Raw genomic sequence first — 26,870 nt, forward strand, 5'->3', positions numbered from 1 at the left:
GTTATCGTCTCTCTGTATGTTTTTTACGCTGTGGTATATTATATGGGTACCGAAATTGGGCAAGCACAATCGTACTATAGACCTATCATTCTATCAAGCATATCAGTATTGCGACGTCAATCATCTAAAGTGCTTGAGTGGCAAGTTCTAAAAAATTAATAAATTTAAATATGGGTAAGTTTAAATTATAGACGTTATTTCGTTAGGTAATTACTCGAGTAAGTTTATGAAAATTATATGGTTAGAATATTTCGCACATGATAACTACTTATGTATCTAAGTTAATAAAAAAAGTTGGCCAGTTTTAGCTCATTTTTAGGGTTCTATACAAAAAACTCAATTAAACCGTCTGTTACAGCAGCTTATTTTGAGTAATTACGAATGGTATGGACTGGGGTTTTTAAATAATGCTTGCCCAAAAAAAATGAAATTCCGTACCTACTTATTACAAAGCAAAATGAGTCGTAATGAGGGTAGGGAATCGAAACTTTAAAGTGAAACTCTAATAAATATAACAAAATATATGTCGTAATGAAAGGGTATAATCCGGGAGTTGGCCATATCACTTAGGGATATGGCTAACTCCCGGGAGATGTTAAACAACTCAATTAGAGCATTTCACTAAACAAATCCAGTGATATTGTAAAATACTGAACATAGTTTATGAAATGTAACGAGCGACCCAACTGACCGACTTTCTTTCTCACGACAATACTCTATGGGTAGGAAAAGATAAGACTGCATGGGGTCGGGATCATTAGATTTCGCTTCTAGTCTAGTGAAACACTTAATTGATAATGATAATATTACCCAATAGAACCTAAGTCAACAATGAACATTTATATTTTAATTCAACCTAACCTAACTTCTAATACTCTACATATATGTATAGTCATGGCCTCAGCCGGGCACTTAGGTTTTATTGGGTAAAATTATCTTAATATTATCAGAAGTTTCATTAGTCACTAAATTACGCTCAGTATTCTATGATATCACTAGATTTGTTTAGTGAAATGGTCGTTTCAACATCTCCCGGGAGTTGGCGATATCCCTAGGGTTATGGCATTTCGCTGCGAGACATACAGCTCCCGTTTTATGCCATTTTACTGCGACATAGAACTGTGCTATATCTTCGCTCGCTATTATTAGGTAAGACAACTCCTACTTGGATTTTGATATCTTGTACGCTTTAATTAGATACTAGTGAGTATTGTTTCTACATAATTTAAGAGATTTAAGTCTCAAAATAACAGAAATAAGACTAAAAGTCGTATTTTTTTCGGATTCAGATCGGAAATTACATCAGAATTTAGTACCCAAGCTTACTAAGATACAACATATTATAGGTTCTTAAACTTACGAACAAACGCACATTTTTTTCTCGACCCGCGACTATCGAGCTAATAAAAATGGCATTATATACCACCATTATATTATTATCGTCATATTGTAGTCATGTTATTGGTTCCCTTTATCCACTTGAGAAGATTCGTCATGTCCACCGCGTAGCAAATAAGGTCATGTCGTAAAATAGTTGTTGCGGTCAAAGTGCATAGAAAATAAATTGCCTAAGGAGGTAGATACCCTTTCATAACGTGGCAGGTTCTTATCTGTTCTCAATTAATCACACTATCACACTAATATTATAAAGGCGAAAGTTTGTATGTGTGTGTGTGTGTGTGCGTGTATGTTTGTTACTCCTTCACGCAAAAACTACTGGACGGATTTAGCTGAAATTTGGAATGAAGATAGGTAATATCCAGGATTAGCACATAGGCTACTTTTTAACCCGGAAAATCAAAGAGTTCCCACGGGATTTCGAAAAACCTTAATCCACGCGGGCGAAGTCGCGGGCATCGGCTAGTATGATAATAATCACGAAAGGTGAAAAACATCAGTTTTTCACGTTTCATGATTATTTCGTACCCATCTGTCTGTCAGCGGGCTCTATCTCATGAATCGTAATAGGTAATAGAGTTGAATGTTTACAGAATATGAACTTTTGCCGCTATAACAAAAAATAATTAAAATTTCAAAGTAACCGCCGTACAAAAAAAGTGTTCTTGCATTATGGTACGGAACCCTTCGTGTATAAAGTCTGACTCGCATTTGACCGATTTTAAAATTTTAATAAGCATGCGAATGATGCTTTTTTACAGGATCCATGACGATAATGTTGAGCATATTCGCTGTTTTCTTCATCATCAGCTATACTGAGGCTGGTAAGTATAAGGGCCGGCGCACATACGGCGGAGCGCGGCGGAGCGCAACGCAGAGCATGCCCGCGAAATTTTCTAATCGCGACGCGAATTTCTACCAGAGAATGCGCGAGCACGCGCGGGACTGCGCGCGGATGCGCGAGTATCCGCACGGATGCACAATTGATTTTAGATATTATTTCAATGAGGACAATGTCGATAATATTTTGAATGTGAAAAATGCTCTGCGCTGCGCTTCGCCATATGTGCGCCGGCCCTAAGTATAACTTATTAATCTCTTAGGTAGGTATGCCACAATCTCTACTTCATCTTACTTGTGAATTTTTTTTTGTGAACTTAATCACACTAATATTATAAAGGAGAAAGTTTGTACGTGTGTGTGTGTGTATGTTTGTTACTCCTTCACGCAAAAACTACTGGACGGATTGGGCTGAAATTTAGAATGGAGATAGATTATACCCTGGATTAGCACATAGGCTACTTTTTATCCCGGAAAATCAAAGAGTTCCCACGGGAATTTTAAAAAACCTACATCCACGCGAACGAAGTCGCGGGTATCAGCTAGTTTAAAATAAACTCATAACTTTTCCTTTCGGCTTTGCCTTAGTCGGGTAAAAAAAAGAAAGCTGCGTTTGTGAAGGCCTATCCAGGATCTATAGATACAGTTACTAGTTACTAAAAAATATTTCCAATTCCAGTGGGCAACTGTCCCCTGGCTTCGAAGGTGCACGGGTGTACTCCTAAATGCCAGCAGACCTTCAACTGCAGTCACGGCAAGCAGTGCTGTCCCAACGCCTGCCACACCAAGTCCTGTGTCGATGTCGCCGCTTACACCGGCGAGCATAAGCATCAGAGTAAGTTTCATACTTTTGTATCGGCAACAGAGTATTACCATAGTTTTAATAGAAGACAGAAACTGAAGACCAAAAGCGGTTAAAGGTTTGTAAAAAGCGCTACCCGCTTTATCGCGCTTCTAGACAACTGTCTAAGATTCGAATGCTACCTTAAAATAGAACTGTTAGAGTTTCTTCACCTGGCCTGGGTGCGCACTCCTAAATGCTAGCAGCTAGGAGAACCAGCAAGAAATCTGGGTTATTGAATAACTGGGTAACGTATAGTGTATATTCTACGTCCTCCAGGGAAAGATCAGTGACGTACACGAAAATAACCATCGAGCCACCTTCACACTGTTACTCGTTTTGGTGTTACCCGTTGGGAACTCATCATTATTGGGGGGGAGTTCCTTGCTAAGCACAAAATTAAAGTATTACCATATAGGTAGGTAGGTATAGCACCCAATCCCCTCGAGGCAACGAATATAGTACGCCTTTTCATCCACTCCAAATGATGCAACCGAATTACTTATAGTTTTTATTTTTGTGTACTTGTGCGTTTGACTGTATTAGGTAGGTAACTACTTATTTCATTACCAAAACAAATATTTCATTGCAGCCGGTGGCGCAGGAGTATACTGCGCTAACGAAAAGTGCAGTCCATTCGAGGTGTGCAAGCTCGATCCCGCCACCGAGAGATTGGCGTGCACCCGAGCTTAGACATTATCTAACTACAAGTCTTAACTACTATAATATAGTACCCGGCAAATAACTTGGACCTGAAGCAGCGGAGTTGGAGAAAGTTGGCGAATCCGGGAAGCGAAAGTCGACGTATCAACTAATCGCGTGGACTCGCGGCGACTAATCAACCAATCGCGTGCGCCCGCCATTTGCCAGCCAATCACGTCAATGCCCAAGTTGTTTGCCGGGCACTATATCAGTCCTTATTTACAGTTCTCGTCACTTAAGTTGAAAATTGTCTGAGGAGCTGTGCTCGAAAACGCTACGCGAACAAAACGGGGTAATTGCACGAAATAAATTTTTGAGGAGCAAAAAAGTGAATGAAAGCTGTTAAAACTTTACCGGGATTGCATCGTTTTGATCGAAAATCACGAACTTAGAACAATTTCAAGCTGTTTTGCTTGGATATGAGTTCAGATTTGTTCGTATCCAGTGGGCGAAAACGCCCGGATTTAACAAAAAAAGATCAGGATTGTAATCACACCGTTTTGTTCGGCAGCTCCTCAAAAATGAAGTGTAATTGTAGCACTATGTTCACCGGCTCCTCAGTTTTTTATTTATAAGCGCATAATTTTACGTGGCATAGCCCAGGTCATCTCGTGCATCCTGATCTTAAAACGTAGATAATCCAATACCTACTTTCGTGACGCGCATTGTAATTATCTTTTATAATAAGCAAAAGTCAAAAGGCTATCGTCTAATAATAATTAAGTTGAATTAAATGATTGCGAAAGTATGTTTAAAATTAAATTTTACCGTGTCGTTTCTAGATATCTACGATTTTAATATAGTATTAAAAGATTATAAGATTTTTATAATAATAGTTAAGTATTATCTTTATATGGGTACAAGGTGTTAAATTTAACTATGTATTTCATTTAATTTAAACACAATTAACTAATTATTCATATAAACATGAATAAACTTTATCAGTTAAAGATAATAAATAAGTATCTATAGCAGATCTGTTTTTGAGTCCAGTTATTATCATCGCATAACCACAGTAATATATAATTGCACGTATCAAGTAGAATGAGCCAAGGCCGCTCATTACCAGCTTCGAATAAAATCATATCGTTCGCAAAGGGTGAACACCCTAAATGGTAAGGCAGGTCTACACCAGTGGTATATAATGTAGGTCGTTGATAAGAAACGGTTGGTACTATCCTTTTTAACCCCTCTTGGTGTTATAAGTTTGACGTATATATCTGTGTATCTGTCTGTGGCATCGTAGCTCCTAAAACTAATGAACCGATTTTAATTTAGTTTTTTTTTTTTGTTCAAAAGGTGGCTTGATCGAGAGTGTTCTTGGCTACAGTCCAAGAAAATCGGTTCAGCCGTTTGAAAGTTATCAGCTCTTTTCTAGTTACTGTAACCTTCACTTGTCGGGGGTGTTATAAATTTTCAATTTACACTTGTTATCGATGTTCACACTGACTGCGAGCTCACCGTGGTTTAATAATGCAGTCTAGATAGTGGTGAGCTAACCGTAACTCCTCGAAGGGGATGGAAGCTTTTATGGATGAAACCCAAAGGTACTTCTTACGTTGGTTTACACTCTTTACACTTTGCTCTATACCGCAGTTTATGACAGAGGAAACTTGTAATAAAACGTCAATGACAGGTGTATAATATGTTCCTACATTTGACGCTAGCTAGCCTATGAATAGCCTATTTTTCTATGATTTTACATCACCCATAGACTAATATATTGTCGATTCAGTATCAAACCGAGAGTTCCCTCACTCTAGTTCACACACTGTGAGTGCGACAAAAACGGATTTTTTGTCGATGAAAAAGTTGGTAATGATTCAAATTATCTTTTTTATTCGACTTGACTGCAATGCCAGTGTCCATGCAGTCCAAAGCGGACAACTTATACTGGAAGAGTATGGGAATTTTTATCAAATACACAGGTAGGTACCTATTCACTAATCACTTTCTATACAACAGCTTTGTCGTTTGAGTGGTAAGGTTAAGGGTAGGGAATAAAAAAAATTCAAAAGCACTTTGTAAAAGAGTTTAATAAAGTGGGATAAATACTTTCAATCTTTCTACTATTAAGTAAGTATCTAACTAATCAAAGGAGTATGGGTTTAATGATAACTGCCATATCCCTACCAGGTTACCACCATCACTTACCACCAGGTGAGATTGCAGTCAAGGGCTTGTATCTGAATAAAATACCTTCCAAATTTCATGATTCTAGGTCAACGGCAAGTGCCCTATAGGTTTCTTGACAGACACGACGGACAGACAGACAACGAAGTCATCCTATAAGGGTTCCGTTTTTCCTTTTGAGGTACGGGACCATAAAAATAAAAAAAACTGATTTTTCCTGTACATACAGTATACACCAACCTTAACTTTCTTAGTTCCTAGCTTGTATAGTCAATACCTTCTTTTTAGTTGGCGACTTGGCAGTAGTGAGTTCGGTCTCGCGCATGCCGCAAGCCATTTTATGGGACTTTGAAAGTTGTAGCATCGCGTGACTAAAATATTGAAATGTACTTGGACAACTACGTGTGTTAACATAAAAGTAAATTAATTTATTGAAGAAACAAATGATGCGAAGAAGATACAGGCTTGAACAAAGGCTGTGAATATTTTTAACTCGCTTCATACCTACGCTTCAGTGAAAATTTTCATAAATAAAAATGAATACGCAAACCCATTAACGGCTGACTGCTGATGAGTTTGGCCGTAGTCTACCACGCTGGCAAAGTGCGGATTAACATATTTCTCACACTCACACACACACACACACACACACACACACACTTACTTGTATATGTACTGTTTTGTAGAATATAATCTGAAATAAAATATTATTTATTTATTTATTAACGGATTGTTGTTGATGAATGCTCAAACTTTTTATTGGATGACTAACGACCCGACACGGCTTCACCCGGGTAGCTAAAGTAATAATACATTCAGTAGTATTTTTAATGCTACTTTCGGGTAATTTGAGTTAATCTTTGAAATCTAATTATATTTCTTATATTCATTTGAGAGAAATATATCCACAGCACATTGTTTTTAACACACAAAAATAATCTAACAGTAATTACATATTATCATAACTAAGCAGCTTTCGTCAATAAAAGCTCTCTGCGCTCAAGTAGCAGTATTTTCGCAGACCTTTTTTTTAACCCCCGACCCAAAAAGAGGGGTGTTATAAGTTTGACGTGTGTATCTGTGTATCTGTGTGTCTGTGTGTCTGTGTATCTGTGTATCTGTGTATCTGTGTATCTGTGTATCTGTGTATCTGTGTATCTGTGTATCTGTCTGTGGCACCGTAGCGCCTAAACTAATGAACCGATTTTAATTTAGTTTTTTTTGTTTGAAAGGTGGCTTGATCGAGAGTGTTCTTAGCTATAATCCAAGAAAATCGGTTCAGCCGTTTGAAAGTTATCAGCTCTTTTCTAGTTACTGTAACCTTCACTTGTCGGGGGTGTTATAAATTTTTAATTTACACTTGTTGGTAATTTTACATTAAACCTTTAATGACACTTTAAACCTTTTCGTAGAATTCAGCTATCCATTGATGAAAACCGTATAAAAAATCCATACCGTTTTGGTAGAAAACGAGTTCTAATTTGTATTCAGTGATACAAAACAAAACTCGTTTTCTACCAAAACGGTCTAAAACTGTGCTAAAGTTGAGTCCAAAGTTCGTGTCTCGTAATTTCGATTTTCGTTCAAAACGATATAATTACAATTATTCAGAAGCCTTTATTCAATTTTCTAGTTCCTCCTGTGAAACTTTATAGTTATAGGTAATTTATATCGGGCATTGTGAAATTACACCGTTTTGTTTGCTTCTTTTCCTACATTATGACATACGCATAGACTTATAGATATATATTACTTTTCATACTCATCGATCGTGTTTCCATAATATGGATAACGATATCAAAAATTGTATGTGAGATTTCCTCACGATGTTTGCAGATAACTTACAATTAAATTCCTATATACTTCTTTATGTACTAAAACTGAATCGCGCTTTAATGTTCGTGCGGCGCCATCTAGTTTCATAAGAATAAACTAGTATAAAGATCGCTATACAACATCTAAGGTCTTGTTTTGAATCATCACCGTATATTTTTTTTTTTTATTATAGAGTCCCATACTCAAAAATCCGAATAACGGCAGTAGTATGCTCCGAAAATGCCATATACATGCAGCGCATACGTACCGCCCTGCTAGATATAGGTACGTGCAGTTTTAAGCGTAAAAAACAATGAAAATATTACCTTTAATAAAAAGTTCAAGGTTTATTTTAATTAAAAAAAAAATACCAAACTAGAACATTATCAAAACATTCCTATTTGGTCCACAATTTACCTCAGCCATTTGGACTCTACCTTGGGAGATTTTACAAAGCGCAAAAATGCTAGTACCTGGACATCACTAAGTTAAACTCGCAACGAAAATAAACAGAAAAAAGATTGATAGTTTAAATACTTTAAAATGAAACTGAATTGATAAGTAGGTACTTAGGATAACAGTATAAAATATAAAATGAATGGTGCCACTCAACAAAGTGACACATCGGAGGACTTGGGCAGTGAAAGGTGTCCATTTTGGGAGAGGCTGTGGTGCGCACGCGCAGCCAGGGCCTGCCGGCGACGCTTCGGCAGAGTGGCGCCTGAAACCGGATGCAACGGAAAGACGAGGTAAAAACTGGAGACATAAGGTACCGTATATGATTCTCGCGACTTGGTCTACTTGACTCAAGCTTTTAAAAAACCCGTTGGAACTTTTTGATTTTCCGGGACAAAAGTAGTTTATAGATCGTATCCGATCCTGGGGTACAAGTTATCTCTGTACCTTTCATCCAAATCGGTTAAACGGATGGGCTGTGAAAAGATATCAGATAGACAGACAGACAGACACACTTTCGCATTTGTTTCGCATGCAGTACGCGAAAGGTTGAAATGGCAATCGGAGAGGGAACGCCCCGCACACCCGCACAGCCTCCGCGCTAACCCGATGCGGGCGAGCGCGGGTGTACGAGGCGTCGCCCCGCCTCATACCCCAATTGCCATCTCAACCTGTCGTGGACTATAGGTATGGATTATATTATTAGACTAGCTGTGCCCGCGACTTCGTTCGCGTGGAATAGTGACTTTTCGGGCAGCATGTACGTTAAAAATGTTCGCCGTGATTCTTTAAATTGACATAACTTTTTTATTTATGAACCGATTGACATGAAATAAACACTAAATGTTAAGTGAAGCTTACTACAATATATTAATGAAAACCGTATCTAAATCGAATAAGCCGTTTCTTATATTAGCGTGCACAAACACACAGACAAACAGACAAACAGACAAAAAAATAATAATTACAATTTCGGGTTCGGCATCGATATAATAACAACCCCTGCTACTTTTTTTTAATATATTTCCATTGTACAGACCCCACTTTTCTACAATTTTATTATATGTATAGATATGTATAGACGATAGAGAGCGGTGCGTCTTGCGAGTCTAATAAGCAAGTTTATTTAAGTTAAAAACCGAGTGATTATTTGGTATTTTAAAATACGCAATAATAAACTATTATTATTTCCCGTTGGTCTTTTAGTTTGACGGTCCCTAATTGCGTCATAAACACAAAATATAAAATGTCCTCGAGTTTATTGCTACAAATCGCTCGTTAAAAAATATGGGGAGAATAAAGATAAAATCTACCCTGACCAGTCCCTGAGGACTTTCATATAATTATTTACCATAGTATTATACAAGTTAATAAAATTCTTCTATTACCTATGTACCTAATTGGTGAACACGTATGAAATATGCATGCAACTAATATGATTAAAGACTAGCTGATGCCCGCGACTTCGTCCGCGTGGATTTAGGTTTTTCGAAATCCCGTTGGAACTCTTTGATTTTCCGAGATAAAAAGTAGCCTATGTGCTAATCCAGGATATTATCTATCTCCATTCCTTTCAGCCAAATCCGTCTAGTAGTTTTTGCGTGAAGGAGTAACAAACATACACACACAGACACATACACAAACTTTCGGCTTTATAATATTAGTGTGAAGTGTGATAGTGTGATTTCACTAGCCGATATAGGTACTCGCAACTTCGTCGAAACGGATTTAGATTTTAAAAAATAAACGTTACATAATAAATTGGTTCCCCGATGTCACGAAAACGGGGAAAGTAATCTCAGTTCCACGTCATGTCCGGTAAACTTTTAATTTGACCCAGTGCGTAGATGAAGGGTGCGTGATATTCACCCGCGGGTCACGCAGCCACAGGTGTGACCTACAAAATGGAAGCACGCAATGCCAGAAAATTTCCCAGCGTAGTTTTATTTTCACCGGAATTACTCAATATTTCACTGTAATCCTAAATTGTATTAACGTTAGATTAGGAAATGGTTTATTTATGCAAAAATAAAATGAAAACCTGTTAAATATTTTCGGTGATTGTTTTTTATGGACAATCTTCTAATCCATACTAATATTATAAATGTGAAAGAGTATCTGTCTTTCTGTCTGTCTGCTACCTTTTCACGGCCCAACAGTGTAACCGATTCTGACGAAATTTAGTACAGGGTTAGCTTATATCCCGGAGACGGACATAGGCTACTTTTTATCCCGGAAAATCAAAGAGTTCCCGCGGGATTCCTAAAGACCCATCCGCGTAACCGATTTGTATGAAATTTGGTACCGAGGTATCTTACGTCCCTGGTATTGACATAGGCAACTTTTTATCCCGGAAAATCAAACAGTTCCCACGCGATCTTTAAAAACCTAAATCCACGCGGACGAAGTCGCGAGCATCCTCTAGTATAATAATAATGTACCTATTTCTTCTTCTGCTTTGGGGCTATGCGTTCTAGTATGCCCTGTATCACTTCAACCGTCTCCGATCCAATAAGATCGTCTCCACTTCATATTTCCTCGTCATGTACCTACTTTACGTCATGTTACTACAAGTCTTGTCGTATTGCAGTACACTGGAAGCTCTATTTAGGGGTATGTGTTTACAGTGCAACTTTCTTTTACTGTGGAAACCTTTGTAGGTAGGATGATAGTTTAATAAATATATAAAACGAAATTGAAACTTTTAAACCACTTAAAAAAATAACTCACATTCGATACCTAAGAGAGCATTTTTTTTTTCAAAAAGACGTAATATAAGCCTTGTTTTGGCACCTGTGATATGAATTTATCATTCATTTTATTAAAGGCACGAATAAATACTTATTTTCTTTTTTCCAGAATTTTATACTTTGGGCTCAGTGGGCGATACGATAATAGATGCGTGGCATTTACCACCCTAGCTTATGTATAATTAATGTGCTAACCCTTACTGAAAATACGACTTATAGGTTTATTTTTGGATTTCGTATTTTTAGCATTTTTCCTGAAAGAATATACTAGCATTCAGTTAAATATGTCCCCGTCTTTGCCCAATTTAGATTTCGAACGATTCTCTCTTGGTAAAAAAATATTACGTATGGCAATGAAAACTTAAGAAAGGCAAAGCTCATACAATTATATTTTAAAAAGTGAAGACAAATTCGTATGTTTATGTGTGTGAGCCATACGGGTGCGGCACGTAGCGAGTTCAAATATCTATTATGCTAGCGCAAAGTTAACGCACCTTTTGGCACCTAGTAGGTATAATGTGCTTTAAAATATGGTGGCTCTGGTAAGGAGGTTCACCAAAGATGTTAAACTATTTTTTATTTATTTATACAGATACAAATTAGCCCTTGACTGCATTCTTGGAAGCGTGCCCTAAGTCCTAACTCACCGAGATCGTTGGTCTTGGCCTATCTAAAAATGGCCAACGATTTCAGTGAGTTTTCATGACCCTAACGTGCCCTACGTTAGGGTCATGAAAACTTTGACATAATTTTTTTTTTTTTTTAATTTTGTATGGAAATTTTTATAATTTTATTTCGTCATTATACTTCAGCATTGTATTTATCAGATCAAAGTAGCATGGGTACGTGTCGTCTTTATAAACTAACTAGATGATGCCCGCGACTTCGTCCGCGTGCATTTAAGTTTTTGGAAATCCCGTGGGAACTCTTTGATTTTCCGGGATAAAAAGTAGCCTATGTGCTAATCCTGGATATTATCTATCTCCATTCCAAATTTCAGCCAAATCCGTCCAGTAGTTTTTGCGTGAAGGAGTAACAAACATACACACACACACATACATACAAATTTTCTCCTTTATAATATTAGTGTGATGATTACCAAACACCCTGTATATTAGAGAGGATGTCTGCTTTTCTCCATCGTATACCTACCTCCCTAGCTCATTTCTGACGGTCTTGATCCCGTTTAATTATTTTAGCTGGATACCGGTACCGTTCAGGTATTACAAGTATTACCTTGGTTAGTAAACTAAGTAACGTTAAGTAAGTAGTATTATTTACTTAAGTCCACAAAGTAAACATATTTTTGACGTGGTTGTGTTTTTAACGTGGATGGGTTTTCTCATGCCACGCATGGGTCACGTCTATTTACTTAATGCGTATAAAACGGTATAAAATCAACAGTTGACTATGGTAACAGCTTGTCAACACAGCTACCACCCCGCTTGACCATTACTAAATTACTGTCCTTGGTCCTTCGTAGAAGTAGCGACATCAAAAAAAATTACAGTAAATTGATTTTTTTTTTTAGAATTCTTTATTGCATACACAAACACATACATATACAGAACACACAAAATAAACTATACCTACATTCTATTACAACTATTATTTATTTAAATTCTTATAAAGTCTATTGGTTTGGTCCGGGCTAGTCCTAAAAACTTTTAAACTACACACAACTCATCAATAAAATAAAAACTTAACAGTTATGTTTTTTAAAACGTAAATTATGAATATTATTAGACTTATAATACCTTTGAACTATCATAATTAATTACTAACTACTTACTTTCCTTAATACGCAGCACCTAATTTGCTTACCTTACTTTATTAAACAAAAGTTTAGCTTCATTAGCTTATGGGTACGTTTTTACCCCATTAGCACAGTACATTTTCAGTGTAAAAAAGAAAGGCTTTGTGATAACAACTGAAAATCAACTTTTGTCCTGGAAAAAAGTCTAATTTAGAAAAAACAATTTTCCTATGTTTTTTTTTATTATTATAAAAGGTTGCAAACAATATCAATATGTAGGAGATTAATTTGATTAGAATTGTTTGAAAAGTGTGTTTAAGTTAATAATAAATTTTAAAAAAATGTTCCCAAAATACGTGTTAAGAGTGTGTTTCCGTTTTGTAAGGATTGTGAAAATAATTACAGACTAGTAAACTATATCAAGTATATCATTTTAAAAGCACGCATATTTTAACTGAAGTTAAGTTTATTGAACTATATACCTATCCAACAGTATTCATCTGAAATGTCTTACTTTTAAGTGCCTCTATATTTTTATGATAAGTACTAAAACTGAGTTCAAAAAACACCCGCTTGTTGCAATGTCGAAGCCCACCAAAAAAGTTTTAGATACAAACCGAAGAAGATCTAGCATCAATTTCGTTAATTTTCAACGTTATCATTTTCTTTACACGTAAGTTGACCTAAGTTGTACAAAAGAGCTAATAACGCAAACCAACCATTCATCAACCAAACGAAATCTCAACCACTGAAAACACTTCAAGCAAACAAACTTCCTTCTTGCGTCGCTCCCTCATTACTGAAAATCGTGGCTCCTTATAATAATAATAACAATGATCCTTTATTTGCATAATGTGTGTTACAAGATGTTGGTAATTATTAAATAGTTCAAACACATACCTTTCTAATAACATCCTCCTGATGATAATATCCTTCGCCGTGAGATAAGCACAATAAATACCTCAACAGCTCAACCGGTAAAGGAGTGGACTGAAAACAGAAAGGTCGACGGTTCAAACCTGCCCGTTGCACTATTGTCGTACCTACTCCTAGCACAAGCCTGACGCTTAGTTGGAGAGGAAAGGGGAATATTAGTCATTTTACATGTCTAATATTCTTTAAAAAAAAAACTAACTCTTCTTAGGGGTCGCTAACTTAGTGGACAGTGTGTAACACAGAATGATTTCTTAGCATTTTTCTTTTATTTCCTAAATAATTGCATAATATTTATGACCTTAAACAAATTGAAAGTGATTTACGTAGTAGGTACGTACGTAGGTACACCACAAAATAATTTGCTCATTAAATACTTAGTAAAATGCCGTCACGAACTCATTATATGAAATACTTGTAGAGTTAGTTCAATGTAGAGCTTTTTTTGTACAATGCCTACATTATTAATATATTTTGTATATAAATTATTCTATTTATTTATTTATTTATTTTAAACCTGAATTTAATAAATAATAATCTAAAAAACGAAAAAAATATAATATAATAACTAAAATAAATTATTAAAGGAAGTCCCTTTAGGCAAGGTTCCGAAGATACTGGCAGCGTTCCCCCTTTGAATGGCTAGACTAATTCTTTGTCCGAGGTAGCTGCCAGCTCTTCGGTCTCCTGTGATGTCGACTAACCTTTTTGATATTTCCCTAAAAAGGCTTATAGGTTCATTATTTTAATAATTAATATTTAGTTATTTAGTTTAGTTGTTTAGTTTATTATTTATTAAATTCAGGTTTAAAATAAATAAATAAAAAAATACGAAAAAAAAATATTCTTTTTGAAATAATTTAATGTAGTACATACGTAGTTTAAACTGAGCGCCATGACTCTTTCCACATAATGGTAGGAGTTTTCTTGGTGTAATAATGCAATGACGCTCTAAGACCCTTCCGCATTTCCCTCGAGATAAGCAAGATGAATCAGTACAGATGAATGAGTCAACCACAGATTCTAACGATGATTTTCCCAAGATACGATTTACTCTCGGGATTTTCCTTTTCCTAAATATGCTTCTTCCCAACTATAAGACATAATTGAGCTAAGTTGATTCCTAGACTAAGTATGAGAAGATTTTTTATTTCATGCTGTAAATTAGATAGATCAATTCGAATAAAGTTCGATACTTAAATAAGGAAGGTAAAGTCCGACCACAGAAGTCAAATTAAGATAGATATAACTCCTATAGTTTTTTTTTAAATTATACTATAGAGTGTAGACTAGTGCTTGGCAGCAATCAGGCCTATTAACAAGTGACGATGCAGCCTAAGATGGAGCGCGCTTGCCTAGAAATTGCCTATTCACTCTTGACTTGAAGGTACCCATATTAAAAGTGGGAGGGAAAAATAGTTCCTAGGTAGAAAAATGGTTCCTAGAAACGAGATTTATTGAACACATCTAAATCCAGGCGGATGAAATGTCACGCTACAATAATAATAAGATATCTCTAGCATCCAAAGCAACGTATAAATTAAACATCTATTAAACGCGCACTGATGGTTCTGTAGACACCTGCGCCAATTCATTACTTCTTTACATCTCTATATATCCATTCTGAATAATGTCGTTCCGGCTGAGTTTTAATTTTTAATTCCCTAATGTATAATCGTGACCTGTCTATTATTTTATGTAGTAGTCGGGATAATTATCGCCACCTACCCTGCACGTCATGCCCACATTAGCCGCGTAGGCTTGACAAGTGTAATTTACTCGCTTTTAACCCCATACCTCCCCATACGGAAAAGGAAGTCTGTCACTAATAACCACCATTGGCTCAGGAAGGCCTTCAAAACTCACCAGAAAAAAATTCTATGTGTCAAAATTTACTTTCTGTCTTCCAGGAGCCGCGAATCACGTCGTCGAATCAACCGGCCTCCTTCAGCGATCTACAGTGCCCTTAGTGAAAGGGTTCGCATCAGCACACCTGCTGGCCTGCAATGTGCGCTGTTCTGTGGCGGCTCCCGCTGCCAGTACGAGCAGCCACATCACGGCAACTCTGCTATACAGGGGCTTTACTCTGATTGGTAAGAACCTGCTTTCTTCAGCACTGTATACTATAGCCTACAGTGGGGTTCGCATTAGCACACCCGCTGCCCTGCAATGTGCGCTGTTCTGTGGAGGCTCCCGCTGCCAGTACGAGCAGCCACATCACGGCAACTCTGCGATCCAGGGGCTGTACTCTGATTGGTAAGAACCTGCTTTCTTCAGCACTGTATATAGCCTTCAGTGGGGTTCGCATCAGCACACCCGCTGCCCTGCAATGTGCGCTGTTCTGTGGAGGCTACCGCTGCCAGTACGAGCAGTCAAATCACGGCAACTCTGCTATACAGGGGCTTTACTCTGATTGGTAAGAGCCTGCTTTCTTCAGCACTGTATTGTCCAATATGCACTGCGGAGCCTTCGGACAAGGACTGGCCCCTATCAGTTTCCCAGATCCTCACACATAATATAATATACTGTATATGACACAAGCCAACTACATATTATATCTAGATGTAAAAATAAAAGTGCATTTAATTACTAAGTAGGTTAAGTACTAAGGACACTACTTAATTTATGTAAATTTTTGTAACATGAAAATACTTCCCCCATTGAAATAAAAAATTAACAATCTAATCGCGTGACTTCTATTAAGCGACTGTTGGCTTGTGGTGTTCGTTATATTTATATAAAAAAAAAAAAATCATTATTTTACATTGTACCTATTTGTAAAATAGTACACGCTAACATTTTATACATTACTAATTACATAAATTTTAATTTGAAATAGTTTTTTGATTAATTCATGACTTAACCCTGGCTGGAATCTTACCTGGGAAGTAAATGATAACGCAGTCTAAGGATATAAACAAACGGACTGCAACGAACTGTGAAATTGCAGTCATAGATATAATACACTAATAACTGCTGCAGTTGGAACGTATACAGTACCAAGTTTTATTACAGTTGACACAACTGCATTGCAACTGCCAATCGACTGTGCAGTCTGGGTGCAGTCAGCGTGCAGCTTACTGCACCCAGTACCATTCTTGTTTTGTATTTGTATTCAGTATGAATTCACCTATACTTCATTCAACCTGTATGCGCTGGCCCTTAGTTTAGGTTCCTATATGTTTTAACCTTCAGTTTAGATGAGGACCCGATATCATCTTCAACTCACCGCTGGCTCACTACTAAGAACGGGTCTCCACTCAAAATGAAAAGGGGATCTACCACGCTGACCAAGTGCGGATTGCTAGACTTAGCATACTTGAATAATAATATTGAAAACTCTAAGAAAGGGTATTCCTTACGATGTTTTCCTTCACCGTTAAAAGTGATATATTTAAATTGCTTAAAACGCACGTAGGTATAATTCCGATTTGTTGGAGGTGCGTGCCAGGATCAAACTCCCGACCTCCTGTATACCTCCCGAACATTCGACGTCTTTACCACTATAGGTTTTCTTGACAGACACGACGGACGGACGGACGGACGGACAGACGGATAACAAAATGATCCTATAAGGGTTCCGTTTTTCCTTTTGAGGTACGGAACCCTAAAAATTAAGCTAAGTACATAGGAAATGCGTATCTCTAAACAAAGACTGACCCAACATCTTCTTTGTTAGCCCTTAATCCGTTATATTTTATCGGTTGTTGGACATAGGCCTCCTCCTGACCCGAATCAGGCGTATAACACGTATCTCGTCCGTACGTCACAGATCAATGATCAATTGATCGTGCTAGTATGTCGACACGCGATGTACACAGCAGTGTTCCGCAGGGTCACAGATGACATCCTGGCGATGGCGCGCCCGAGCACCGCCGGCATCGCGTCTAGGAACATTATACAACAGTTTCACAGGTACCTAAGCAAGCTATTTTTAACATTTTACAGTAACACAGACAGTAAATACCCATACTTTTAAGGTTACGTACCCAAAGGGTAAAAACCGGCCAAGTGCAAGTCAGACTCGCGCACCGAAGGGTTCTGCATCCGGGTATTTTTCCGACATTTTGCACGACAAATCAAAAACTATTAGACATAAAAATAAATAAAAATCTGTTTTAGAATGTACAGATAAAGCCTTTTCATATTATGATACCCCCACGTAGTACATTTTACTTTTTAAATTGAAACACATTTAAAAAAGTGATGTAACCACAAATTCCGGTTTTCGGATTTTTCCTTTACTTGTGCTAAAGACCTGCCTACCTGCCAAATTTCATGATTCTAGGTCAACGGGAAGTACCCTATAAGTTTTCTTGACAGACACGACGGAAGGACAGACCGACAGACAACAAAATGATCCTATAAGGGTCCCGCTTTACCCTACAACCCTACACTAACCCTACAAACGGAGCACTTTTAAATCACTTTGCTGTCTGTCTGTCCGGCTGTCTGTCTGTCTGTCTGTGTGTCACGGGTTTGTAGCTCATATAGACGAAATGAGAATATTGAATATTTTCCAGGGGGGCCTCATTGTATTCAAATGAGAGCCAAATTAGAGAGCACACGTAGAGTATGAATAATAAGGATTTTTTTAACTGGTTTCATGGATCTCTGTTAGCTAGCCTTTTTGAGCCTAGGTATAAGGAAATTAATTACCAGTCACAGAATATAATTTATACATTTATAGTAAGCCTACGTTTATGTGGATTTTTTTTTTAAATAAGTAACTTAATATTTTTGTAATAAAAAATTTTTATGGCTGAAAATACAAAGTAGTTTTTAGTAATGCTGTAAATCTTTGACAAAAACAGCTCGTTAGGTTAACCATCTTGCTATTAAATGTCGTATAATTGCCAGTTAGCCGGTAGTTTAATGTTTCCTGGTTGGGCTTGCAAGGTTTTTGCTAATTTTATTTCATATACCATAATATACATATAGTGCATATCCCTAAGGTTTTTATACCTATATATAGCTACGCTGCATCGTACGTAAACGCTATTAGCCGGAATTATACCTAAGTAGGTACATAATCCTACTCTATGGTAGTACTAGCGTGTCGTGCTGTGACACGACAACGCATCAGAAGCATACGACTTCATACATTTAGCATGGATAAAAGAGAGACATATGACAAGGCATCACGACACGCCACCACTCATTCTAATGTGTCTCTAAACAAGTAAATACAGTATGAACCCGATATGCTGATATGATCGAAGGCTGACCTCCTCGAAGAACTCACTGCTCGCCAATAGAATAAAATAGAATAGAAATTATTTATTTGCATAATGTGTGTTACAAAAGATCCGAGGGGGTCTTCAGTCCGAAGATAACATTTTGGGACTACAATCAGCCATGCAATGGCATTTTTATGAGGTATGGCATCAATATTTTAATCGAGCTCAAAAAAGGTAGAGGTTCTATATTTCTTCTAGTTAGGTATTTCTATGTGCCTTCATAGGTACCTATACGATTTTCTAAAGCGATTTGCAAATTTAAAAAATCACTTAATAGTCAAGAAACTCGCGAGATGGATCCATAGTTTTTTTGGAACTCCTTTGCTGCAATTGCCAATTGTTATGGTAATTTACGAACTGTTGATGGTGAATTGATATTGTAGGTATTAAGTAACGACTTTTTGATTAGGCTTCAAGTGTGTAGTGTAAAGTGGCTTTGGAAGTCGGTTTTTTGAAAGATTTTTTAAGGATTTTTTATTTTCGAGCTTGTTTTCAGTTGGGGCATCAGAACTGTGATCAACCTGCAGACCTCAGGAGAGCATGCGAGCTGTGGGCCACCCCTTACTAACTCCGGCTTTACCTACGATCCCAATATCTTCATGACCAACGATAGTAAGTCAGTTTTGAAGGTTTTTCTTGATTAGGTACCATTATCATATTTTCATTTCTAGATTAAAAGTTTCTTACGTAACATGATTATGTAATATATAACAATTTAATCTATCTAACAAGACCAACGTTCAAGTGTGTGATAAACTTGAAGCCGTCTAACCAGACCGTGCAACCCTGGTTATGAGTTAATTCCTTCGAAAGGGTTACCCCATTGATTTGGTTATCCAAGGCTCAGAATACTAGCCTGAAGGAAATCTTATCGGAAAAAATGCAAAGCTAAACAAAGAACAACCAGAATCAATCATGCTTTACCCTTGTTTAAATGTAATATAGCTAATAGTTAAGTATTTTCGCAGTATACTACTACAACTTCGCGTGGCCTGACTATGGTGAAGCTAGTCTGAGTGGGTTGCTGGACATGGCCAAGGTACTGTCCTTTGCGCTGCAAGAAGGAAGAGTTGCTATTCATTGTCATGCAGGTAGGTTAGGACCTTGTCATTTATCACACTAATATTATAAAGGAGAAAGTTTGTATGTGTGTGTGTGTGTGTGTGTGTGTGTGTGTGTGTGTGTGTGTGTGTGTTTGTTACTCCTTCACGCAAAAACTACTGGACGGATTGAGCTGAAATTTAGAATGGAGATAGATTATACCCTGGATTAGCACATAGGCTACTTTTTGTCCCGGAAAATCAAAGTGTTCCCACGGGAATTTTAAAAAACCTACATCCACGCGAACGAAGTCGTGGGTATCAGCTAGTACATCCATACTTCCGTACTTAATATTATTAAAAAGTATGTCTGTCTGTCTGCTAGCTTATCACGATCCAACAGTTTAACCGATAATGTTTGGTACGGAGTTAACTTACATCCCGGGGACGGACATAGGCAACTTTTTATCTCAGAAAAGCAAGGGGTTCCCATGGGATTTCTAAAAACCTAAATCCACGCGGACGAAGTTGCGGGCATCATCTAGTAACAAATAAAAGTGGTCAATTGTGAGTCCGAGTACGAAGGCACGAATCCCGAACGATAGTACTTGTTAAGAATTTTTTAGTAATTAAGTAAGATTTTTTTTTCAAAAACTGTCTAGGAAACCTTCTCGTAATAATGATTTTAAAATACCTATTTATCGAGGTGACTCCAGGGTATTAACCGAATCATTTGTTTCGACTTTCGCTTTCATGTTCCCTTGAAAAAACCTTCTTTTGTTTTGCAAATTTTTTATAGTATAGCTCAGGTTTCTATATTCATTGTGATAAAATTTAACTTTAGCTCCTCTAGTTTATTTTTAAAACGGATGTTACACACAGACAGACAGGTGGACTGGACGAAACATTATGGGTTTCTCGTTTTACTTATGTGAGATATGTTTTGATTGGACCTTAGAGTTTAAAATCCAAGTCCCGTTTTTATTTCAGATTTAATGGTAATTGTATTTCCACTTAATCTATGTACATACATATTTCATTAAGGTTTGCGTGTTCATTCACCTTTAATACTCGAACACATTATGTGGTCTTTGATTATTACAACGATTTTGGTTGTTAGTAAGATTATTGGCTGTGTATTTTTACTAATATGTGTTGCTATCGTTGGCTATCAAATATGGATGGAGCCTTTCAAAGGCGTGTGCAAGTGTAAAACAAAGCTACATGGCAAAGTAGCTCTAATCACTGGAGGCAATTCTGGTATAGGACTTGAAACAGCTAAAGACTTAGCCAAAAGAGGCGCAAGAATCGTTATAGCTAGTAGAAATGATAAGAAATCTGAAAACGCTGTTGCAATTATAAAAGAGACCTCTGGAAATAATAATGTAGAGTACAGACACCTAAATTTAGCAGAACAAGATAGTATCGTGGAGTTTGCTAACAAATTCAATAAAGATTTCGACCGCTTGGACATTTTGGTCAACAATGCAGGAACTGGTGCTTTAAAACCCGGTAACACAGAAAGTGGGGTAGATATGCTGATGCAAATAAATTATGTTGGTCCATTCCTTCTCACACACTTATTACTGCCGAAGCTAACCAAGTCTGGGCCAAGTAGAATTGTTATTGTCTCGTCGTACGCGCACGTTTTGGCTTCAAACTTCAAACTTGAAGATATTACAAAATGTTGGAAAGAAAGCAACTTCTTCCGGTACGCGAATACCAAACTCTGCGATATATTGTGGACTAGAGAACTTGCTAAAAGACTACCTCGTGGTGTCACTGTGAATTGTTTACATCCAGGAGTAGTAATGACGGATATATTTAATAATTTCAAACCATATATCAAGAAGATGGTCTTAGTTATAGTATTTTTACTATTTAAAAATGCTTCAGAAGGTGCACAAACAACGATACATCTATGTGTTTCCCCAAAATTAGGGAATTCGACAGGAGGCTATTACGTAGACTGTAAAAAAACTAAACCTGCAAAAATTGCTGAAAATGATGAATTAGCAAGGAGAGTGTGGGAGAGAACTGTAGAGTTAATAAAATTGTAAAATAAAAAGTACAAGACTTTCAACATACACCTTTTTATTTATTGTTTTAATTATCATAATTATTGTATGCTAATCTATACTTATGATAAAACTGTAAGTAGACAAACTCTGTACATACTAATATTATAAAGAGGTAAAATTGTAAGTTAGTTTGTAGGAAGTAATCTCTGGAACTACTGAAAAAAAATTTAAAAATTCTTTCACGGGTAGGAACCTATTTACTTTATTTCAGAGTGCTATTTACTTTATTCTAGAGTGACATAATTTTGGAGCTGGAGGACGGACGGAATTCCTCAACGGGTAATAGCAAATCGATAGCGATCAGTGTAATAGCAGTAAAAATACCTAATAACATATCACATTCGCATCCTTCCCTATTATATAGTACCTAACAGCTTCTATTTTGATTAAAAAAAATTGTTAGCTTTTCTCAGTTTAATTGAATACGTGAACATGTTTATAGTTATATACCTATCTCTTTATTTAAAAAAAAATATTTATCTATGGATTAAGTTAATTTCAAACTATGGAATATAATATAATATACATCGCTCACCCTACTTTTAAATATCACTGTTCACACTGTTAGATGTAATAATATTACATCTAAGTGTGAACAGTGACATTTAAAACTAGGGTACATATTATATTATATTTCTGTAGTTTGAAGGCAATTTTAGGTAAGTTCACCCGGGCGAAGCCGGGGCGGGTCAACTACGATAAATGCTAAAAACATGCCACCGCTATCTTTACTAATTTAATTAAAGCCATGTCTTCACTAGGGGACATTATGGCAGGCATATCGCCCGACCGTGGTATGTCTCTACGACCTTGTGGGATAGTCGCTTGATATTTACCATATCCACATCATCCAGTTGTAATCGAGATCTTTCCCAAGGAGATCTAAGGTTGTTAAGTGGGGCGCATGGCTCATAAAATTATTTGGAAGAGCATTACAAAATGTAAAAAAAGATGGTGAGTTGGAGAATATTTTGCTAGAAATGGAAAATCATTAAGTCGGCTAAGCAGTCTTCGAATGTGCAACGACGACGGGTCTTTCAGATGCTCCGCGACGTAGTATTCGTGTCGGGCGACAAGATAGCAAGACAAAACGTCCTTTAGTGAATACGGGGCTTAATTTGCTTTGCAAATAAAATATGTAAGTGTTGCAAATTGCAATAAAGTCTTATTTATATCGCACACAAGTTCCAAGAATGTCGTCTGTACTTCTAGTCACGTTAGGTTTTATTGTTAAATTCGTTGGTGGTGTCTTATTACTAGTGTTTACATTCTTTGTTGGATTACGACTGTGGGTGGAACCGTTCAAACAGAGGTGCAAGTGTAAAAGGCAACTACATGGAAAAGTCGCTCTAGTTACTGGTGGAAATTCCGGGATTGGATTCGAGACGGCAAAGGATTTAGCGAAAAGAGGAGCTAGAGTCGTAATCGCCAGCCGAAACGACAAGAAATCAGCGAAAGCCGTTGCTATAATTAAAGAAGCAACGGGCAACAATGATGTCGAATACAGACATCTTGATTTAGCGAAATTCGATAATATTAGAGAATTTGCCAAGAATTTTAATAAGGACTTCGATCGGTTGGATATTTTAGTCAATAACGCTGGTTGTGGAGAAATTAAAGAGGCAAAAACAGAACACGGGATAGATTTTCTGATGCAGATAAACTACATTGGTCCATTTCTGCTCACCCAGTTATTACTAGATAAACTCGTAGTATCGAAACCGAGTAGAATCGTAATGGTATCGTCCTTCCTCCACGCTCATGCAAGCTTGGTTCCTGAAGAGATAACTTATGCTAAACCAGTGAACTCATATATCCGTTATGCCAGAACTAAACTCTGCAATATATTATGGGCCAAGGAATTGGCTAAAAGAGTCCCTAAGGGTGTGACGGTAAACGCTTTACATCCGGGTTTAGTTATGACCAACATTTTCGATAACTTGATTCCCGTTCTAAGACATGTATTGCTTGCTATCATATTTTTACTTTACAAAACCCCCGAAGAAGGTGCCCAGACGACCATACATTTATGTGTATCCCCAAACTTAGAAAATTCGACTGGTGGTTATTTTCTAAACTGCAAAAAAGTTAAACCATCTAAAAACGCGGAAGATAGTGATTTAGCAAGAAGATTATGGGATGCAAGCATATCTATCATAAATAAATACTAAGTTGAGACTATCAACATAAATATAAGTGCATCAAATTTTAATCTTTAAACACTGTTAAATAGTTCTTGATGGTCTTAGTAATTATTTTAATGATGTGATTTTAATGATAAACGCAATAAACTTATGAATACATAATACTTACCTACTTAATAAAGTTGTTAAATATTTTAATTGAGTTTCAATATATTTCCATATAGGTACGTAATTAATAAAATTCAGTGGACGCAAAACGGAAAAAGGGTCGTAAAGTCAAAACGACGACGGTTCATTGTATGCAAACGCTTTATTGGTACAAACCTTAAAACATGCGTTAAAATTAAAATACGTGTTGTGTGCGTGTGTAACGTACGTGTGAGTCTTGGTTATATAATATGTAGGTACCTATGTACTTACATTAACAGGGCTCTCTCCGTCACTCGTTTCATACAATCGTAGTTCCAATTTCATTTGAATATTAAGCAACCAAAGTCCATGAAATTTTGCAGACATATTCTAGAAACTAATATCTGTGTCTGTGGTGTTTTAGATTTTTCTAAAAATATGTAGTTTTAAAATTACAGGGGCTCAAAGATTTGTATGAAAATTTTTGAGACCGCGTAAATTTGAAACCGAATATTTTAACAGAAATCTGGAAAACCACAGACATAGATATTAGTTTCTAGAATATGTCTGCAAAATTTCATGGACTTTGGTTGCTTAATATTCAAATGAAATTGGAACTACGATTGTATGAAACGAGTGACGGAGAGAGCCCTCTTAACTTTCAATTTGACTGCAAGATGGATTCCAATAAGAAATAGGAGCGCGAGCGCGGCAAGCGCAATTTTTTTTTGTTTAATACAGATAAAAAAGTAAAAAAAAAAGATAAATGAGTTCAACCATGACAAAATATTATGTTTTATGGTTTTAAAGCACCTTCATCTACTTTTCTCATGTTTTTAATCCCAGAAAAACAAAGAGTTCTCAAGGAATTTTCAAAAATGTAATTTATTTTCATTCCTTTTTTAAGATAAAAAAAAATAATTAAAAAATATATTCGTAGTTTCCTCAACGACCTCTACACAATAATACCCCACATGCTAGAGCAAGTAAAATTTTTTTTCAGCTATTTTTCATATATTGGAACCCCCCTTAAAAAGAATTTAATTGAATTTTTAATTCAATATTTGGTTTTGGGTCAGCGTTCTACATCAAATACCAAAATTTCAGATTTGTAACTCATTTCATCTGCGAGCTAGAGACCTGTGACATGCGGACAGACAGACGGACAGACAGACAGACAGACATTAATAGGGCTCCGTTTTTACCCTTTGGGTACGGAAAGCTAAAAAGCCATACAATATTTATATTAAGTACTAGCTGTGCCCGCGACTTCGTTCGCGTGGAATCAGCGCGCTTTATATAGCCACGGACGCTCAGGCGCGAGGCGTGTAGTACGTACTCTGTACGTTAAAAATGTTCGCCGTGATTCTTTAAATTGACATAACTTTTTTATTTATGAACCGATTGACATGAAATAAACACTAAATGTTAAGTGAAGCTTACTACAATATATTAGTGAAAACCATATCTAAATCTAATAAGCCGTTTCTGATATTAGCGTGCACAAACACACAGACAAACAGACAAAAAAAATTAATTACAATTTCGGGTTCGGCATCGATATAATAATAACCCCTGCTACTTTTTTTTATATATTTCCATTGTACAGACACCACTTTTCTGCAATTTTATTATATGTATAGATTTTTTTTTAATTGTGTATATTCATTCGTTCATCTGATTGAGTTGAAACCTTGTAAAGTTGTTGACATTTGGGCATCAGCGGCAACAGCTAGCTAGGGCTTAATAAAATTTGACTTAGGAACCTTTGTTCTAAGTAGTTTGATCAGCTTTATATTTATCATCAAAACAACTAGGCTACTCTGTGACTAATTCCGTTTTACACAAATCTCTCAACTAAACTAAAATGACACGTGTAATTGTTATCCCTTTCGTATTGTGGCCCGCGGAAAAGAATAGACTAGATTTAGCCTTGCCAATTCAGTTAACAGGGCTCTCTCTGTCACTTACTCTATACAATCGTACTCGTGTCCATGAAATGCAGACATATTCTAGAAACTAATTAATATGATCTGTGTCTGTGGTGTTTTAGATTTTTGTAAAAATATGTAGTTTTAAAATTACAGGGGCTCAAAGATTTGTATGTGAATTTTTAAGATCGAGTAACTTTGAAACCGAATATTTTAACAGAAATCTAAAACACCACAGACACAGATATTAGTTTCTAGAATATGTCTGCAAAATTTCATGGACTTTGGTAGCTTAATATTCAAATGAAATTGGAACTACGTTTGTATGGAGCAAGTGACGGAGAGACCCCTCTTAATTTGTACTAGAGAATCGGCTACACTGTCATTTCCGTTATTCGCAGGACTAGGCCGCACGGGCGTCCTCATAGCCTGCTACCTGGTGTACTCGCTACGGATACGCGCCAACGACGCCATTCGCCTCGTCCGCAAGAAGCGCGCGCACTCCGTCCAGATGAGCGGCCAGATCCTGTGCGTGCAGCAGTTCGAGCACTACCTCTTGCCGCAGACTATTGTCTTCAGTTCTAAGTCAGTTTAATACCATATAACAAGTAGATGTCATTTTTTTAATTTTTTTAGGGTTCCATACCTCAAAAGGAAAAACGGAACCCTTGTAGAATCACT

At 36.8% G+C, this 26,870-nt stretch overlaps 3 protein-coding genes and 2 long non-coding RNA genes across 5 annotated transcripts in view; 3 read left to right on the plus strand and 2 right to left on the minus strand.

Moving 5' to 3' along the window:
• LOC123865559 lies at positions 1-4,755 on the plus strand. Its single transcript, XM_045906655.1, has 4 exons — positions 1-174; positions 2,160-2,222; positions 2,918-3,073; positions 3,672-4,755. Exons 1-4 carry the CDS (start codon positions 171-173, stop codon positions 3,770-3,772), a joined length of 324 nt encoding a protein of 107 aa, XP_045762611.1. The 5' UTR covers positions 1-170; the 3' UTR covers positions 3,773-4,755.
• The window catches only part of LOC123865565, a 417,170-nt gene that overhangs the window by 331,688 nt on the left and 58,612 nt on the right, over positions 1-26,870 (minus strand). The window lies entirely within an intron of this gene.
• Positions 1,477-26,293, minus strand: LOC123865566. The gene is made up of 3 exons (XR_006795993.1): positions 26,279-26,293; positions 15,889-15,895; positions 1,477-1,610 (listed from the first exon to the last, which is right to left on the minus strand). It is a non-coding gene; the product is annotated as an uncharacterized LOC123865566 (long non-coding RNA).
• Positions 8,324-26,870, plus strand: part of LOC123865563 (protein tyrosine phosphatase domain-containing protein 1-like) — a 22,302-nt gene continuing 3,755 nt past the window's right edge. Inside the window, exons 1-6 of the mRNA XM_045906662.1 lie at positions 8,324-8,478; positions 15,535-15,717; positions 17,459-17,539; positions 19,361-19,476; positions 19,833-19,955; positions 26,591-26,774. Of these exons, the coding sequence (XP_045762618.1) occupies positions 8,324-8,478; positions 15,535-15,717; positions 17,459-17,539; positions 19,361-19,476; positions 19,833-19,955; positions 26,591-26,774 (842 nt within the window). The remainder of the gene's footprint in view (positions 8,479-15,534; positions 15,718-17,458; positions 17,540-19,360; positions 19,477-19,832; positions 19,956-26,590; positions 26,775-26,870) is intronic.
• On the plus strand, positions 23,135-24,327 carry LOC123865547 (retinol dehydrogenase 11-like). The gene is made up of 2 exons (XM_045906637.1): positions 23,135-23,877; positions 23,979-24,327. The coding sequence occupies exons 1-2, from the start codon at positions 23,179-23,181 to the stop codon at positions 24,075-24,077; spliced, it is 798 nt and encodes a 265-aa protein (XP_045762593.1). The 5' UTR covers positions 23,135-23,178; the 3' UTR covers positions 24,078-24,327.

This window comes from Maniola jurtina, chromosome 5, assembly GCF_905333055.1.
Source record: "Maniola jurtina chromosome 5, ilManJurt1.1, whole genome shotgun sequence".
Lineage (NCBI taxonomy): Eukaryota > Metazoa > Arthropoda > Insecta > Lepidoptera > Nymphalidae > Maniola > Maniola jurtina.

Bases quoted from the DNA above. Each gene is read 5' to 3' on its own strand.
- LOC123865559 (XM_045906655.1), top strand. The intron at 2,223-2,917 runs GTAAGTATAAGG...TTCCAATTCCAG, and splicing joins CATCAGCTATACTGAGGCTG to TGGGCAACTGTCCCCTGGCT. The intron at 3,074-3,671 runs GTAAGTTTCATA...ATTTCATTGCAG, and splicing joins CGGCGAGCATAAGCATCAGA to CCGGTGGCGCAGGAGTATAC.
- LOC123865547 (XM_045906637.1), top strand. From the start codon at position 23,179: ATGTCGTCTGTACTTCTAGTCACGTTAGGTTTTATTGTTAAATTCGTT. The intron at 23,878-23,978 runs GTAAACGCTTTA...TTTACTTTACAA, and splicing joins GAGTCCCTAAGGGTGTGACG to AACCCCCGAAGAAGGTGCCC.